The following is an 18,409-nucleotide window of genomic DNA, read 5'->3' on the forward strand; positions in this document are numbered from 1 at the left end:
ACAGACAGACAAACAGACAGACAAACAGACAGACAGACAAACAGACAGACAGACAAACAAACAAACAGACAGACAGACAGGCAGACAGACAAACAGACAGACAGACAGACAAAAAGACAGACAAACAGACAGACAAACAGACAGACAGACAAACAGACAGACAAACAGACAGACAGACAAACAGACAGACAAACAGACAGACAAACAGACAGACAGACAAACAAACAGACAGACAGCCAGACAGACAGAAATAGAGATATACATCAAGGTTCAATTAAGAAAGCGAGTGACAAGGCAATTAGTGAAATAAATATTCCACAACAGATGTCAGTAAACATCAAGTTGTTATATTTCCGAAGTGATGTTCGCATTACAAGAAAAGCGGCAAGACAGACCTACAATATATCTTAAAGCCATAACCACACTGTGAACCTCGGATGTGAATAAATGAGCAAAGAGCCTGTCCTCTGAATCCATACTCTCAGCAGTCCAGCAATGCCAATCAGGTTCCCATAACTCCAAACATCATCATTGATCATTTCCTTCAGACAGCAGGTCATAGTGACTCTTCAGTTCTGTTGTTGTCTCTCTTTCTCTCTCCCTCTTCTATGCCTGCTATCTTCGTGTTGATTTTCAATGAACTATCTGGAGTAGAGGGCATGGACTGAATCTTGGGAGGTTTGTCCACTGTGATATTCGGAGTCTTGAGATAGCATGTCTGGCTGTGATTTGAATTCATCCATGTAGTCCTAAGGATGTAAGAAAGCAAAAAAGTGAAGCACAATCGTGAGTATGCAAACAAACAAATAGAGAAATAGACAATAATCATACCAAAGACAAAGTAAAATACAGAATAGAACGAGAAACAGTGAGGCATATAAACAGACAGACAAACAAATAGATAAACAGACAGACAAACAAATAGACAAACAAACAGACAGACACACAGACAGACAGACAAACAGACAGACAAAGACAGACATACAAACAGACAGGTAACAAAGAAACAGACAGACAGACAGACAGACAGACAGACAGACAGATAAACAAACACACAGACAGACAAACAGACAGACAGACAAACAAACAAACAGATAAACAAACACAGAGACAGACAAACAGACAGACAAACAAACAGAAAGACAAAAAGATAGACAGACAGACAGACAGACAGACAGACACACAAACAGACAAACAAAATAAACAAACAAAATGACAAACAAATAAACAGACACATAAACAAACAAAACAGACAGACAAACAAACAGACAAACAAAACAAACAAACAAAACAAACAAATAAACAAACAGACAAACAAAGAAAAACAAACAAAAACCAGACAGACAATAAACAGACAGATACACAAACAGACAGACAAACAGACAGACAGACAAACAGACAAACAAACAAAACAAACAAACAAACAAAACAAACAAACAGACAGACAAATAAACAGACAGATAAACAAACAGACAGACAAACAAACAGACAAACAAAACAGATACACATAAACAGACAGATAAACAAATAGACATACAAACAGGCAAACAAACAACCACACAAACAACCACACAAACAAACTAACAGACAAACAAACAAACTAACAGAAAGACAGGCAAACAACAAACAGATACAGGAGCTAGACAAGCAAACACAGCAAGTAGCAGTCGTAAATATCATGACATCAGAAAGTACACAATCCAGGTACATCACCAACCTGCGACAAATCTGGCTGTGAAAGAGGCTGAGTCAACTGAGACGGCTGACTCAAACCACCCGGCACTAACGGCTGTGAGTACGGCTGTGACATGTCCTGACTGGCATTCACAACAGGCATGTGCTGAGAGTATGCCACACCAGGCAGTCCACTCAGTGCGGGTCTGCCCATCGACTGACCCAGAAACTGTTGAGCAGCTTGAGGCGGCGCTGGAATAAACATACCAACAGGAACATTGAGACCAGCTGCAGCTGCTGCTGCTGTCCGATCGGCTCCAATGTAACTCATATGATCATGAGTGTGGTAGTAACTCTCGCGATACACTAACACACATTCAAGAGTGAAATGCAATAAATTTATATTTGAAGTTTATCAATTAATACAATTCAAAGAAACGAGGACAGATAGTCGTGGCTTAGTGAAATCCAACGATGTCAACAGAGACGAAGAAATAGACAAAAAACAGAGAAATGAATGTTTGATGACGAGTGGATGGATTAGAAAGCAAACACGTAAACAACAAACAAACATGTACACAACAAACAAACACACAAATAGGCAGACAAACACAAATGGGTAAACAACAAACACAGACAAACAGACAAACAACACACAAGCACACAAACAAGCAAACAACAAACACAAACGAGCAAACAACACACAAACATACAACAGGTAAACAACAAACAAACATAAATGGGCAAACAACACACAAGCACACAACAGGTAAACAACAAACAAACACAAACAGGCAAACAACAAACAAACACAAACAGGTAAACAACAAACAAACAAACAAACAAGCAAACAACAAACAAACACAAACGGGCATATAATACACAAGCACACACAGGTAAACAACAAACAAACACAAACAGGTAAACAACAAACAAACAACAAACAAACAGGCAAACAACAAACAAACACACAAACAGGCAAACAACAAACAAACGGGCAAACAACACACAAGCACACAACAGGTAAACAACAGGTAAACACACAAACAGGTAAACAACAAAGAAACAAACAGGCAAACAACAAACAAACACACAAACAGGCAAACAACAAACAAACACACAAACAGGCAAACAACAAACAAACACACAAACAGGCAAACAACAAACACACAAACAGGCAAACAACAAACAAACACACAAACAGGCAAACAACAAACAAACACAAACAGGTACAACAAACAAACACACAAACAGATACAACAAACAAACACAGAAGCAAACAGGCAACCTCACTCTTATCATCAAGCCAACAATTCAGGGTAAAACACAACAACAAGCCATACTTGTATCCATGCTCTCTCTGGGTGCATCATAGCGACGACCGGACATAAACTCGTATGCACCAAACATACCACGAGTCATAAAGCTGGCTCCCTGTATAGTTAAATTGATACATAACAAGAGTTAATGTGATCACCAGAACACGTAGTATTGTAAAAAATTTTAAAAATTCGTTTTGTGTCTACAATAAAAGATATCTTTCTCTGAGAAGAGACACAAACCTTACACACTCCGTCCCATCCTACACTACTATCAATATCATCTTTATTCACAACAAATTTAGTGCTACAGTACGTGTACTCAATTATTTACATATAATTAATTAATATTAACTATGATACTTTTTAGTAAAGTATTTTATTTCAATTTATAATTAATTAATTAATATTAACTATGTCACTTTTAGTACAGTATTTTATTTTATTTTATTTCAATTTAAACAAACTAGTTATACTTTCCATATTCACATTGATCCCTTAAAACTTTTACCAATCAATTTGCTTAAAATCATGTACTGGACCAACATTCCAAGAAAAATAATTCCAGATGAGCGAGTTGCGAATGTTTACTGACACTTACTGGATTGTGTCGATTAATCATCTTGCGTGGCTTTGGAAACTTCATTGTGTTCTCTTTTAAGTTGTTGAGTGGACCTGAGAAAACACACACGAATGACAGAAAGGAAATGACAAAAGAACTGAAATGTCACTGTACATTTGCGTCGGTAGATTTGTCTATTCTGCTCTCTCACACACACACATACACACATACACACACACACACACACACACACACACACACACACACACACGGTGGAGTGAGTGGTCAACACGACCAAACTCATTTATGGCTTTGCTTCTCTCTCTCTCTCTCTCTCTCACACACACACACACACACACACACACACTTACACACAGTGACACAAACACACACACACACACACACACACAGTGACAAACACACAAACATAAACACACACAAACATAAACACACACACACACACACACTCACACACACGTACACACACACTCACACACACACAGTGACACAAACACACACACGCACGCACACACACACATGCACACACACAGTGACAAACACACAAACATAAACACACACACACACACACACACACACACACACACACACACACACACAGTGACACACACATGCACACACGCATCTGCACGCACAGTGTAGTGTGATACCTACCTTCCACCAAGCAATGGCACTGCTGATAGTGCACAAGAAGATGCTGCCATAGTTCTTGCTGCCACCAAAATAAAACATAACATACAACAAATATAACAGCCAAGCACAACATGTAACCTTCGACAAAACTTTAGGATTCCCAACAATAGTGATGCCATACCTACAACAAAGTGCTAAGTTAGACATGATAGCAGACATTAAATATACAGTTAGATGTCAGTTATCCAAGCGCCGGTTATCCGAATGTCAGTTTAACCAAACGCCGAGTGCCTTGGACGCCCTCTAAAAGTATGCGCTATAAACTGTTATATGTATGTGCAACAAGGTGAATGTCAAGTTAGTACACTCAAACCTCCCTAGACCGGACACTTTTACCCAGCGCATATCAGGTCTTCGGACTCCGAGGGTAAGCACTTTGGCAAGGAACTCCCATATAAACACTTAATTCTCAAGCCTGTCTTGACTATCACGTGCCAGTGCGTAGGAGAAGGCGTATGTAACGTATGTAACTGTAGTACAAAGTAGACATGTACCGTGTGTAGTACAAGTGTGTACTGTACATGCATACTGTATGCAGACCTGGTATGACGTTCACCAAACCTTACATAAAATGGTCTGGGATTCCCAGGATATAACGTGCGTTAGCTATCTCTATCTTCCAGACATTTCTGAAATCCGGACAGCAACTGGTCCCATAACGTTTGAGTGTACAGTATATGGTAAACTACTTTCTCATTATTACCTGAGAGTGCAGTCAAGTTTGGGTGTTTGTGCAATTGTTGTTCAGTATACTTGGATTAGGTTAAATGAGTGTGCATGGGCAGCCGCAGAGGCCCAAGGACACCTGTTTGTGCACCAGGAGAGTTAATTACCATCAGATATCCAAGTATTTAGAGTTATGACAGGGTCAGGTCCCAAAGTGTTCGGATAACTGACATCCAACTAACTGTACATCGAAGTGATTCATGTTCATGTAATGCAGTATGAACACCAACTGGTCATGGAAGGAATGCTTACTTGGCTCGTGTTAGAGCAACATTAAGACGTCTTGGATCGTTTAAGAATCCAATGCCCTAGAAATAAAAGTAAGAGTAATATCCACTGACATAGAAGACAGACAGTAGGATGATGCATGAGTAAACCTGATGCTCATTAGATCGAACACAACTTAGAATAATATAGTCTTTCTCTCGACCTTGAAATGCATCAACACTTGCGACTTCGACATCCTAATAATGACAAATTAATTAGAAGAAAGAAGCATAACTTTATTAAGCTTATGTTCAATTAATGGCTAACAGAGAAAAAAGATATTAAAGAAACATAAAAACAAACAGACAGACAGACAGACAGACAGACAGCAAATAGCCTGTAATAGCATTGATTTATTCAATACATGTATAGACAGACAAACAAACAGACAAACAGACAGACAGACAAACAGACAGACAGGCAAACGAACAGACAGACAAACAAACAAACAAACCGACAGAGACAGGCAAACAAACAGACAGACAGACAGACAGACAAACAGACAGACAGCCAATAGCCTGTAATAGCATTGATTTATTCAATACATGTATGGACAGACAAACAAAACAGACAAACAAACAGACAAACAAACAGACAGACAAATAGACAGACAAACAGACAGACAAATAGACAAACAAATAGACAGACAGACAGACAGACAGACAGACAAACAGACAGACAGGCAAACGAACAGACAGACAGAGAGACAGACAAACAAACAAACAGACAAACAGACAGACAAACAACAAACAAACAACAAACCACAAACAAACAGAGACAAACCGACAAACCAATAGACAACAAACAGACAGACAGACAGACACACAAACAAGCAGACAAACAAACAAACAAACTACACACAGACAGACAGACAGACAGACAAACAAACAAACAAATAGAGACACAGACAGACAAAAAACAGACAAAACAGACAAACAAACAAACGGAAAAAGAGCAATAAGAGATGACACACACCTGATAAAGTTTTGAGTTCAGCTGTCCATTAAATTGCATGTATTGAACAACATAGGACCGTTGTCCTTCATACGGTGTGATGATGCCTATTTGTGCTGGGCTAATGCCACACTTCAGAAATCGTGTGATAATTTTCTCAACATTTGCTGCTTCAGCTCTGTTCAAGTACGACGTCCCTGATGTAGATATTTCTTCCTGTCCACTGGTGGACCAGAAAAACATGGGATGCTCAGGAGTCGGCCATGGCAAGTCGCCTTCAGTTCGCAGCCGATCAGCTATGAACAACATCAACACAACTTAATTAACATTAATTAATTAGATTAGAAAAAATGTATATCTCAATACTTTAGGCTATGTTATTGAAAGAATGCATCTTGCTAGTAAACAACCATTACCTTGTGTTACGCCATTCTGAAGTTCTCCGTCATAAAATAGATTTGATGAAAATTCACTGAGTGAAGGATGCATACGATATTGAACTTGAAGACGAAGTGGGTGAATGCCCAAGACAACAAGACGCTCAAACAATGACTGGCATAAACCAGCACTGCAACAAACACACAAACTCAATCAACACATCATGATGTCCAATGATAATTCACACAAAACATATTAGAAGAGCAACTAAAACAAACAAGTACACAGACGAAACACAGACAAACAGACAGACAGACAGACAGACAGATTGTTATATTTGAACTCTTAGTCTACCAATAACAATCGCTAACTTACGTATGCATAACAATAACAGGCAATGAACAAAATGTTGAACGTCTTTATTATACAGAAAATCATCAAAATTGCACTTAGACAACTTTGACAACTTATAAAAAATCACACGAGAGTTGCAAGACTGTACAACTACAGACAGTTGCTTTCTCCATCTATCTCTAAAGTCTGTTTCGCTGCTTTTTCCATTTGCATCTTTTGAAATTTTGGAGATCTTATTGAGATAGTCTTCAGCCATAGGGCCCCAAAAGCCAAAGTGTTCAAAAACCAGTGGAATACATGTTGTATCAGATCCTGCTATAGACTGCTGCTGATCATATTTGTCATTTTGCGTTTTCTCTCAACTCAGCTGCACAACCTGATATTTTGGCAGCTGATTGTAGGGTGTCACAAGAATGTGGATGAGCAAGTGAAATGTCCAGGTCTTTTGTCAAGTGTCCAGTGGGATCATATGTTATTATATCTGGCCTGTTCTCGGAGTCAGTAACCTATTTCTTGGCTCAACTTGATGAGGAATGTTTAACTCGTCTAAACATTTAGCCCAAGTTGACACGATTGTATTGTGTTGCCATACTGGGCCACTGCCAAACTTGCAGGTCAATAGATGATAACCATGTTCATCAAGGCTTCTACCACAATCACACTTGGTAACGATCTGGGAATATTGTAATGGCATACCAAGTCTAAAAAATGCTGCCACACGAAATTCTGAGGACTCTAGAACAAATCTTGGTGCTGAAGGAATAGCTTGAAGACATGATCCTGCTCCACGTCCCTGACATGACCTTATCCTAGCAACATGTTTGACAGAGGATGCTTGCATAACACATGCTGCTGCATTCCCTTCAGCTATGTCCAAGCTCAGGCGATTTTGGAGTTTTACTGGATTCGCCATAAGCCGAGACAAAGACTGAGGTATGAGTGTCTCTCCATCTGATCCTAAGATGGAAGGAAGGCTTGCTATTGCCTTGCAATGATGCTGATAGAAAGGAGGCGGACTCGCACAGTTGAGGCTGTCACATAGATCTATTCTAGATGGAAATCTTTGAGGAATCGTGCTCATTGAATAGCACCACGAACCCACAAAAGTAGCAGCAGAGATTAGTGTCAAGTTTGTAATACCAAAACCTCCCAACTTGATCTTAACAGATGCTTGCTTCCATGTCAGCTCGTCAAGTGCACTCAACCCCAATATTGCTGCAAAAGTATCTCTTGATAGCTGATCATGAATGTGAGAAGCTTGGTGTAAAACTGGAGGAGGCACACACCTTGCTAAATGATTCAGTGTAGGCACATGACAGTACGGCAGTAAGAGAAGTGCACTTTGAGGATCATTCAAATTGAGCAGTTGAGAATAAAGGCCTTCACCTGCAGCCGCTGATTTGCTACATCTAGACTGGACATAAGAATCATTGCCAATAGGCTCCCCAAAGATATCAACACCAGACGATACTATGGGAACTGAGAATCTGTTTACATTATTCTCTTTGGCTGATGGCAAATATATTTCACACTTTCTATCAAATTTTCAGGTTGATTGCTTGAAACTCTTTCCGTAGGTCAGTTAGCACCGACTCATACTGTTGACTATAGCCAACCACAAGGACGTCATCCAAGTAAGCCAAAATAGTTAAATTGCCGTGCTTCTTTTGAAGCCTATTGATAACTGGGTGTATAGACAAAGCCAGTGATTTTCCTACAATACATTTGATGCGTCCTGGGACGCATTTGAGGAGGTTGGGATGCAGATTTCAGACAAGGGGACGCATCCTATTAAGTGCATTCTTGTCTACTAAAACCCATTACACCAGCAGGTTTAGACTATTCCCCATACGGTTGAACTTCAAAATATGCAATATTTCTGCTGCCTTTTGGACCTTCCCGATGATCTTGGTATAGCAGAGCCTGGCATTTTCGTTTATTAGGTTAACTAAGCCCTTCCTACAAAGGAAACAAAGGATTCAGATCCAAGGGGTGGAGCTATGAACATTATCCAACTCCCTTGTAAGAGGTACACAGAAAGCAACTGGAACCATTTAAATTAAATGATGTAATATGTACAACCTCTAATGAGCACACCTGGTGTGACTTCTATCTCCTAACCCATTATCATTTCCTTATGGGTAGACTCTGTGGGTTACTAGCAGGCCTGTTCTGTCTACGTACTGCTAAACTGACTTTGCGTCTAGCGCTTGCTCGAGTAACTGTTGACAGATGTACTTGTCATACTAGTAACAACTGCTGGTTGTGAAAGAGGATTCTCTTGTCAGCAATCCTATTATGACAAAACTACTGAACCGTTTGTCTGAAGAGAAAATTGACTGCTTGATGCACATTTTACTAGAAGGACCACCTATGTATCAGTTTAATTTTGAGCGTGCATTTTGCAAGTGGAAAGAGCACAAAGCTAGAAGGTTACTTGGACAGCACACTGGGCGCAAAGTGTTATAGGCACTCACTGCCACATAACATGATAAACATAATTACAGACTGTCATTAAAACTTTGTTTGCACAAGTTGGTTAATAATTATATTAAACTAGTAAAACATTCCCACATGTTTGTTTGATATAGACTACAGAAAGTATTTGCCTGTAATACTTGGACACCAACAATATCTAGGCGTAAGTTGTATGACTATATTATAACATGATGAGCAGTCACAAAGTGTTATTATTAGTATAGACCTTTGTTTGAATTTTGGTTTAATAATGAAACCTGTCTACAAGTTTGCTTGATATATACACATTACGATTACATTCACCATAGAAAACGTTTACTACTGTACCACATTAGGCCACGCCATTTTAGGGGCAGGCCAAATATGTGCAAGATGAGGTCGCATGTTTGAAGGGGGTTAGGAAAATCACTGCAAGCAAATAGGAATGGACCTAAGGGGTCAGGGAATAACTGACACAGATTTACCATTGAAGTACAGAAACGGACCTGTGATTCCATACATTTGTTGGACATGAGCATGAATTTGGGACAGACAAACAGACAGAACAACAGACAGACAGACAGACAGACAGACAGACAGACCAACAAGACATTCACCTACAACTCAGCTACACAACACCTTACTTTGCCGCCTTCTTGCACATCACAACAGGTCCCAATTGACAATGATCTCCAACCAAAATCACCTGCCACACACAGCCAATCAAACACCAACATGTTAACACCACCCCAACTCACTCACCTGTTTTGGTCCCATTACAATAGGAATCATACACTCAGGCTCAGTGGCTTGTGTAGCCTCGTCAATAAGAACCATTCGAAATTTAAATTTTGCCAACCGGGGATCACCAGCACCCACACAAGTACAACAAATTACATCAGCATTCTAGACATACACAACACACATAACAGTTACAAGACGACTGGTACATGGTGATTGTGTGTACTGATAGAAGTTCGCGTTCGCATTGCCGTTTTAATGATTTGTAGCGTTTCTCATCGGACGACGATAGCTCGCCTTGCTCGTCTTTCAGCTGTTGAAGTTTGATGAGTTCCGGGTATCTAAAATGTCAGTTGGTTAGATCAGTTTGCATTCATTGCTTTGCTGCTCTGTGTATTCTAGTTGTGATGATAATGTGATTGTTGGGGTGAAGTAGATAAACAGAGAGAGAAATGGAATGAAGCAAGCAAATGACATGCAACCAGAGTGACATATGGAGACAACAATAGACACGCTGGCAGATACACAAACAGATAAATAAATAAACAGTCAAACAGATAAACAAACAAAGAGATAAACAACAGACAAACAAATAAACAAACAGGCAAACAGAACAAACAATCAAACAGATAAACAAACAAAGTGAAACAAAACAAGCAAATACAAGACACACAAGCAACCAACCAACAAACACAAAATGTAAGACAAAAAACACAATTAGTAAACAGACAAAAGGACAACACACACACACACACACACACACACACACACACACACACACACACACACACACACACACCACACACACATGCGCGCGCGCGCACACACACACACACACACACACACACACACACACACACAGCAACACTGACGTGTCGTGGCAGCTCTTGATCTGATTATGCAAGGCCAGAAATGACACTTCTGAATCAATAGCTTCTCGACTTTTAGCTGACAGTCGCACAACCTAAACATCACAACAACCACAACCACGTCACTCCAACGACCACCTTGCCACAGGACAAACAGAGACAGATAGGCAGACCTTTAAGCCCGTCTTGTGGATCTTCTCTGTCAGTTGGTCAACAGCAATGTTGCTCGGTGCACAGACTAACACTTGCCTGCAGTCAAGAAAGGTTGCATGTGATGGTGCATTGGTGTGTGAGAATGGATTGTGTTACCCCATCTTCTGCCTTGCAAGGTGGTACACGATGGTTGCTGAAGTGACGGTCTTTCCTGTGCCGGGAGGTCCCTGGCAGGAAAGAATAATTCAGATGTAAAGAGATGTTGAATACAAGACAGAAGAAATAGAAAAGCAGTTGCGTCAACTGTGGCACACACACACACATGCGCGCGCGCACACATACACACACACACACACACACACACACACACACACACACGTTCATGCACACGCACATACATGCACACACCTTGAATACACAGTATCTATCTGTTCATCCATCTGTCTGTCTGTGCACCCAGCCCTCTGTCAGTCTACACAATCATCTGTCTGTGCATCCATCTGACTGTCTATCCACTTACTTGTCTGTCCGTTCAACTCTTTATCATTAACATGCACTACTAATGATCCGCTTGCCTGGATAAGACTGAGAGGCCTCTGTAAGACTATCTTGGCAGCGTAGACCTGAGAATGATTCAACTCCGGTAGATTGGGAGCAGAAAACCTGACATTGCAACAAACCACAGTACATTACACGAGACAACTGTCTACACAAGATTCATGACCTGTAAAGTATCAATGTGATAATGTATAAACAAACAGACAGATAGACAGACAAACAGACAGACAGACAGATGTATGGACAAACAGACAGACAGATGGACAGACAAACAAACAGGCAGACAGATGGACAGACAGACAGATGGACAGACAGAGACAGAGATGGGTGGATAGGCAGACAGACAGACACAGATGGACAGACAAACAGACAGACAAACAGATGGACAGACAAACAGACAGATGGACAGACAAACAGACATATGGAAAGACAAACAGACATATGGACAGACAAACAGACAGACAGACAGACAGACGGATCGACAAAGAGACAGACAGAGACAGACAGAGACCACCAAACAAACAAATTACAAATGAACAGACACACAACATCAAACAGACCCTTGACCACTACAAACATAAACATCTTCCCACGTCCCTCAACATCACAAGGCTCAAAACAATCATTCTGACATGAGACCTCTTTGGCAAAATACACTTTATTGGATGTTCCTCGACTTCGTGTCCCAACAGCTTGTGGTAAATGTAGCCACTGACTGACGTCTCATCCACTGCAAATGTCTTCATTCCACTCTGCATCCTAGTCAGCCACAGCACATGAGATTTTGTCTTTACATCAAAAGGCTGAAAAACCTGTCAAACGATGTTGATTTCCACACAAAATCTACAGCAAATCCATGTGTGTTTGTCATTGGTATTCCCACACTGCTCCGCATTTCTAGACGAATTTCTTCACCAAATGCTGGATAAGATGAAACGGAAGTTAAATGTTGTGAGACACTGCTGACGAAAGATTCGTACCTGCTGGGACTTTGATGACATGACCAACACCCTTCCACTGGTTTCCTACCTGACGAAGCCTGAGTTCGTCACCAGCCATGAGACGCATGTCTAACATAGAGAAACATGGAATAAACAGAATGTTGTTTGCTGATGAAAAAGAGAAAAGGAAACAAACAGAGAGAAAGATAAACAAACAGATGGACAAACAGACAGACAGACAAACAGACAAACACACAGATAGACAGACAGACAGACAGACTAACAAACAGACAGAGCAACAGAGACAAACTAACAGACAGACAAAGTAACAGACAGACAAAGTAACAGACAGACAAAGTAACAGACAGACAAACTAACAGACAGACAAAGTAACAGACAGACAGACTAACAGAGACAAAGTAACAGACAGACAAAGTAACAGACAAAGTAACAGACAGACAAAGTAACAGACAAAGTAACAGACAGACAAAGTAACAGACAGACAGACTAACAGAGACAAAGTAACAGACAGACAAAGTAACAGACAGACAAAGTAACAGACAGACAAAGTGACAGACAGACAGACAGACAGACAGACAGACTAACAGACAGACTAACAGACAGACAGGCAGACAGACAGACAGACAGACTAACAGACAGACAGGCAGACAGACAGACAGACACACTAACAGACAGACATACTAACAGACAGAAAAACAGACAGACAGACAAACAGACTACAGACATACAGACAGACAGACAGAAAGACACAAAAGACAAACAGATAAACAAAATACAATAAACAGACACAACAGTGTCAACACAGTCCAACTAATGAACAAACCAATACACCAAATACATTAACAAACAAAGATACAGAGACAAACAGACAAACAAGATAAACAAAACAGTATAAAGCCAAACACACAAAAGACACTCAAAAAGCACAGTCAATCAAATGCTTTCCTTCCAAGAAAACCAGCCAACTCAAACCACCAGTTACCTGTCTGACTGGGAGGCATCGTGAAGCAAGCGACCACTTTCTTATTCAAGCCAATATCCCACCGCACTACAATCCCGTCTTGAGTCTATATAGATTAGAAAAGAACAAATAGAATGATTCTTTCTTGGTATTAATGTGATGTGTTAACTTGAGACTCCTTGAGCTTCTTGTCATAGTCTGCTTCTAGTTTGACCAATGGGCCAAAGATATTCTGATATTGATACGCATCTTCATATCTACACAAACACAACAGAGAAATTAAAAATTAAAAACGAGAGAGAGAGAGAGAGAGAGAGAGAGAGAGAGAGAGAGAGAGAGAGAGAGAGAGAGAGAGAGAGAGAGAGAGAGAGAATACAGACAGACAGCAATACAAACAGACAGCGATACAGAGAGACAGACAGAGAGACAAACACACAGACAGACAGACAGAAAGACAGACAGAGAAACAGAGAAACAAACAGACAGACAGACAGACAGACAGACAGACAGACAGACATGTTATTTGAATTAGGATACAATAGCAAATGGCTAACTACGTTTGTCCTATGACAATGAAAGCAAGAGAAAACAACTAACAACTAAATACAATATAGATTTAACTACTAATTGGTTAAAAGGGATCATATGATCCCTTTTCTATAGAACATCTACGAGTCTGGGCACTTGGTCTGTGCCGACAAGGTGTTACTGATTTTCTTCAGAAGTACATTGGCATTGCAACGTTGCAATTGAATGGCAATTCTTTCACGCCAATAGTCTTTAAACTCTGCCCTGTTTGATTTTCCAAAGTCATCCTTTGATCATTTTGACAAGTCATCTAAGTAGGTCTCTGCCTTCTTGCCCCATCTTCCAAAATGTTCCAAGACTAGTGGAACCACTCTCACAAACAACCCACCAGGATGTTTTTCTTTCTCATAGCGAGCCAACTTCCTGCCTTCCCTTCTAGCAGCGGCTGCTCCCTCTATAGTGGCTGATGTTGGAAATATGTCCGAACTCCACGAATGAGCAAGTGATATATCTAACTCTACATTGGAACCAATACCAGTATCAAAAACAACAATGTCTGGGCGTCTGTCAGATGTAGCATATCTATCTTTTGGCTCTTGTGTTGAATTTTGAGATCGTTTACACACTCTGACCACACAGACATGATCGAGTCATGTGACCACACAGGACCACCCCTGTTTTGCATGTAATCTGATGATATCTGCTTGAGTCACCAGTTGCTCGTCTACAGTCACACGTCTGAATATTATCACACACAGGCAAGGGAAGTCTAAGTCTCAGGTAAGCCGCCAACCGAAATTTGGAGGGTTTAAGTGCGAGCTTCCCTGAAGTTGGAATAGCAGACAACCAAGAGCCTGCACCTTTGCCTTGCAGAGAGCGAAGTCTAGCACCATCTCAAAGTGAATTTATGACAGACAGACGGGCAGACATGTTATTTGACAGACAGACAGACAGACAGACAGGCAGGCAGGCAGGCAGGCAGGCAGGCAGGCAGGCAAGTTATTCTATTAGGATACACCATCTCTACACACTAGAATACATAATGTTTCAATAATTAAAAGAAAGTGCTTCATAAACAAGTTCAACTATTTCAATGTGTGAGGCAGGCAGGCAGGCAGGCAGGCAAGCAGGCAAGCAGGCAAGCAGGCAAGCAGGCAAGCAGGCAGGCAGGCAGGCAAGTAGGCAGGCAGGCAGACAGACACACAAGAATCATACCTCAACAAAACATGCTGCGGTTCCTCATCAATGCCCGGCTTGTCAAGATCCTCCAATGTAGCCTCTGGATTTTCCTACAAACAAAATCACACAATCATGCAAGCACACCCATAACAGCCTAATATCAGACCTTCCACAGTTCTTCCAGCTTATTAATTTGTGAAGCACTGACCTACAGATAGAAAATAATACAACAAAAATGCACACATGGAAAACCCATCACATGATGAGGTACAGACTTGTCGAGCTCTCAGTTGTTCTTGCTCTGTTGGTATTCTCACAAGCCAAGGTAGAAAGCAGCGATCACTGATGAGCGGTTGCCATTGTGTAGAATCCCTACAGTACATTCATAATTAGGAGGGAAAGGAGTGACAAGGTAGTTAGATAGATGACTGGTTGAACAAACACACGCGCTTAGAGAGAAGACGGATGAACAGACACATAGACAGACAAACAGACAACAAAACAAACGCAACGAAACTGACATACACAGACAGTAATATATAGAGGCAGACAGACAGACGGACAGACAGACAAACAAAACAGGGCTCGAAAAATCGGTCCAACTAGTCGTCGTCATTTGACGAGTTTCCAACAAAATTTTTGGTCTAGGACGTCATGTTGATATCAATCACGGTGTTTAGTGGTATGCCGCCATTTTGTATGGCCTTCTAGAATTCAGTGCAGTGCAAGCATACAACCGACACACATTACCGCTGAGCCAATGGATACCATGTGCTAGATTTACAGAGCTAAACATCTTCACGGAGGCAAGAAAGACAATAGTGATAGCTAATTGAATTAGTGAGTAAACACATACCATCTCACTTTGTCAAAACAAGGGGGTTTCTTCCACATATTATATTGCGGAAGTTGTCCGTTTCTTGCTACTAAAATCATATCTACCTATTTCGACCTACAGGATTTACCATTGTCTCCACTGCTCCCTGGTCACAAACTCATGCCTTTACTTTGTCGGAATCCTGAGATGGCTCTTACACGCACAGTTTCATTATCCGGGATATGAGCAGTTTGTCAACTTATGGCGCGCTGCTGGCAGTACGCATACATGTCATTGTACCCCAAAACGTCCGAATATGAATGTCAAAGGGGCGTATGTTTTAGTACAGTAAACTTATCCGCCTGCATACCGAGAAAGCCATTACAAACTAGTGTTGGTCTGCTCTAGTCATCATTTGACGACCTAGACAAGAACGTTAGTCATCAGTTGTTAAATTTAACTCGTCAAATGACGACTTGACGACCTATTTTTCGAGCCCTGCAGACAGACGGATGAACAAACAGACAGACAAACAGTAATAATATATAAAAACAGACAGGCAGACAGATGAACAAACAGAAAAACACAGACAGATGGAGAGACAGACAGACAAACGGATGGACAAACAGACAGACAGATGGGCAAACAGACAAACAGACAGATAGACAGACAGACATATAGACAGACAAACAAATAGACAGGCAGATGGACAAACAGACAAACAGATGGACAAACAGACAGACAGACAAACAGACAGACAGACAGACAAACAGACCGACAGACAAACACACAGACAGATGGACAAACAGACAAAGAAACAGAGACAGACAGACAAACAAACAGAGACAGACAGACAAATAAACAGATAGATAGACAAACAAACAGACAGACAGATGGACAGAGACAGACAGATGGACAAACAACAGAAACAGACAGATGAACAGGCAGACAGACAGACAGATGAACAGACAAACACACAAACAAATGGACAGACACTCACACAAACAGATGGACAGACAGACAGACAGACAAACTGTCATATACAAAAACAGACAGACAGATGACAAACAGACAAACACATAGACACACGTCACATACCAGTTCTGATCCTTCATGACATTCTGGCTGGCACAAGGCTGCCTACAACCCAACCGTCAACTAAACCCAAACCAAACAACACGCCAACTGTACACTCACCTGCACAACAGCACGACAACAGACTCTGCTTTCGCCGGCACATAGCCAAGAAGAAAGACATTACGACAGCCACAGTTGTAACACTCCAAGATAGTGTCACCCAATGGACCATCCCTGTGCAGCTGTACCTCCTTTACCCTCGACCGCACCAAATGATTAACAATGTGGCTAAAAATCATTGATAGCAATTGACACCTCAAAAATCACGTGCAAAAAATTAACCTTCCTGAAGTGTTGCCACGTCCGTTGCAAAACCATTTCTTCGACTGAAGGCAGAATACGACTGCTGAAGGGTCATGAAAGCCACAATATCTATAAACACGTGTAATAATGCTCTGTGATTAATTTAACACCTTCTAACATTAGATCAATACATTATTGTTCTATTGCTTACACCAATTACACCATATAAGTTTATTAATATACTTCTAAATTCATAAGGAAATCAGGCTAACGTGCGTTAGCAGTCCCAAAATAATTAGATCACGTGACGCAAAACTTTTCCCTCTCAAATCAATCCGATTACCAACCGAGTAGCAACGCAACACACAAACGGTTATTACCGACACGCGTATTCTGGAAGATCCTTCGTGTACTCAGCGCCTTCCTCGTCTTCGTTCTCCTCAAAATTCAGTCCCTTCACGCCGTTCATCATTGTTTCCAATCCACTCTCTTGTCTCCCTTCGTCCTTACTTATCCCATCGATAAGAGCGGATGAAATGTCTTGAGTCAGTGTCTGAGTTTGTGTTTGCGACGGCGCCGTGAAATCCGTGAATTCGTAGTCTGTTCCTTGTGTGTCCGCGCAGAAATCGCCTTCATCTGGATCGAGAAAGGTCAAACTTTCCGTCACCGGGCCGTACGACTCGACGACGCTTGTCATTTTGTAACTAAAGTCGACTAGTTGATAACAACTACAGTATGACGTCTAAATGATTCGTTTGATTAGATTATTGCTGGCTTAGCCATTTTTCTGAGAAGCAAAATATATATGTACATTACAATTGTAGTTATCATCGTAAATGAAGTAATACAGAATTGTACT

At 40.9% G+C, this 18,409-nt stretch overlaps 1 protein-coding gene across 1 annotated transcript; it reads right to left on the minus strand.

Annotated features, from left to right (window-relative positions):
- Positions 1-327: 327 nt before the first annotated feature.
- LOC134192201 (regulator of nonsense transcripts 1-like) lies at positions 328-18,349 on the minus strand. The gene is made up of 29 exons (XM_062660904.1): positions 17,931-18,349; positions 17,590-17,679; positions 17,368-17,535; positions 17,269-17,310; positions 15,629-15,725; positions 15,520-15,561; positions 15,390-15,463; positions 13,816-13,903; positions 13,668-13,752; positions 12,704-12,793; positions 12,536-12,644; positions 12,363-12,482; positions 11,741-11,828; positions 11,322-11,392; positions 11,186-11,261; positions 11,016-11,107; positions 10,370-10,484; positions 10,165-10,308; positions 10,047-10,108; positions 6,630-6,781; positions 6,235-6,509; positions 5,370-5,456; positions 5,245-5,300; positions 4,345-4,387; positions 4,228-4,285; positions 3,595-3,668; positions 3,018-3,108; positions 1,718-2,040; positions 328-749 (listed from the first exon to the last, which is right to left on the minus strand). Exons 1-29 carry the CDS (start codon positions 18,245-18,247, stop codon positions 642-644), a joined length of 3,237 nt encoding a protein of 1,078 aa, XP_062516888.1. The 5' UTR covers positions 18,248-18,349; the 3' UTR covers positions 328-641.
- Positions 18,350-18,409: the final 60 nt, after the last annotated feature.

Source organism: Corticium candelabrum, chromosome 16 (genome assembly GCF_963422355.1).
Source record: "Corticium candelabrum chromosome 16, ooCorCand1.1, whole genome shotgun sequence".
Classification (NCBI taxonomy): Eukaryota; Metazoa; Porifera; class Homoscleromorpha; order Homosclerophorida; family Plakinidae; genus Corticium; species Corticium candelabrum.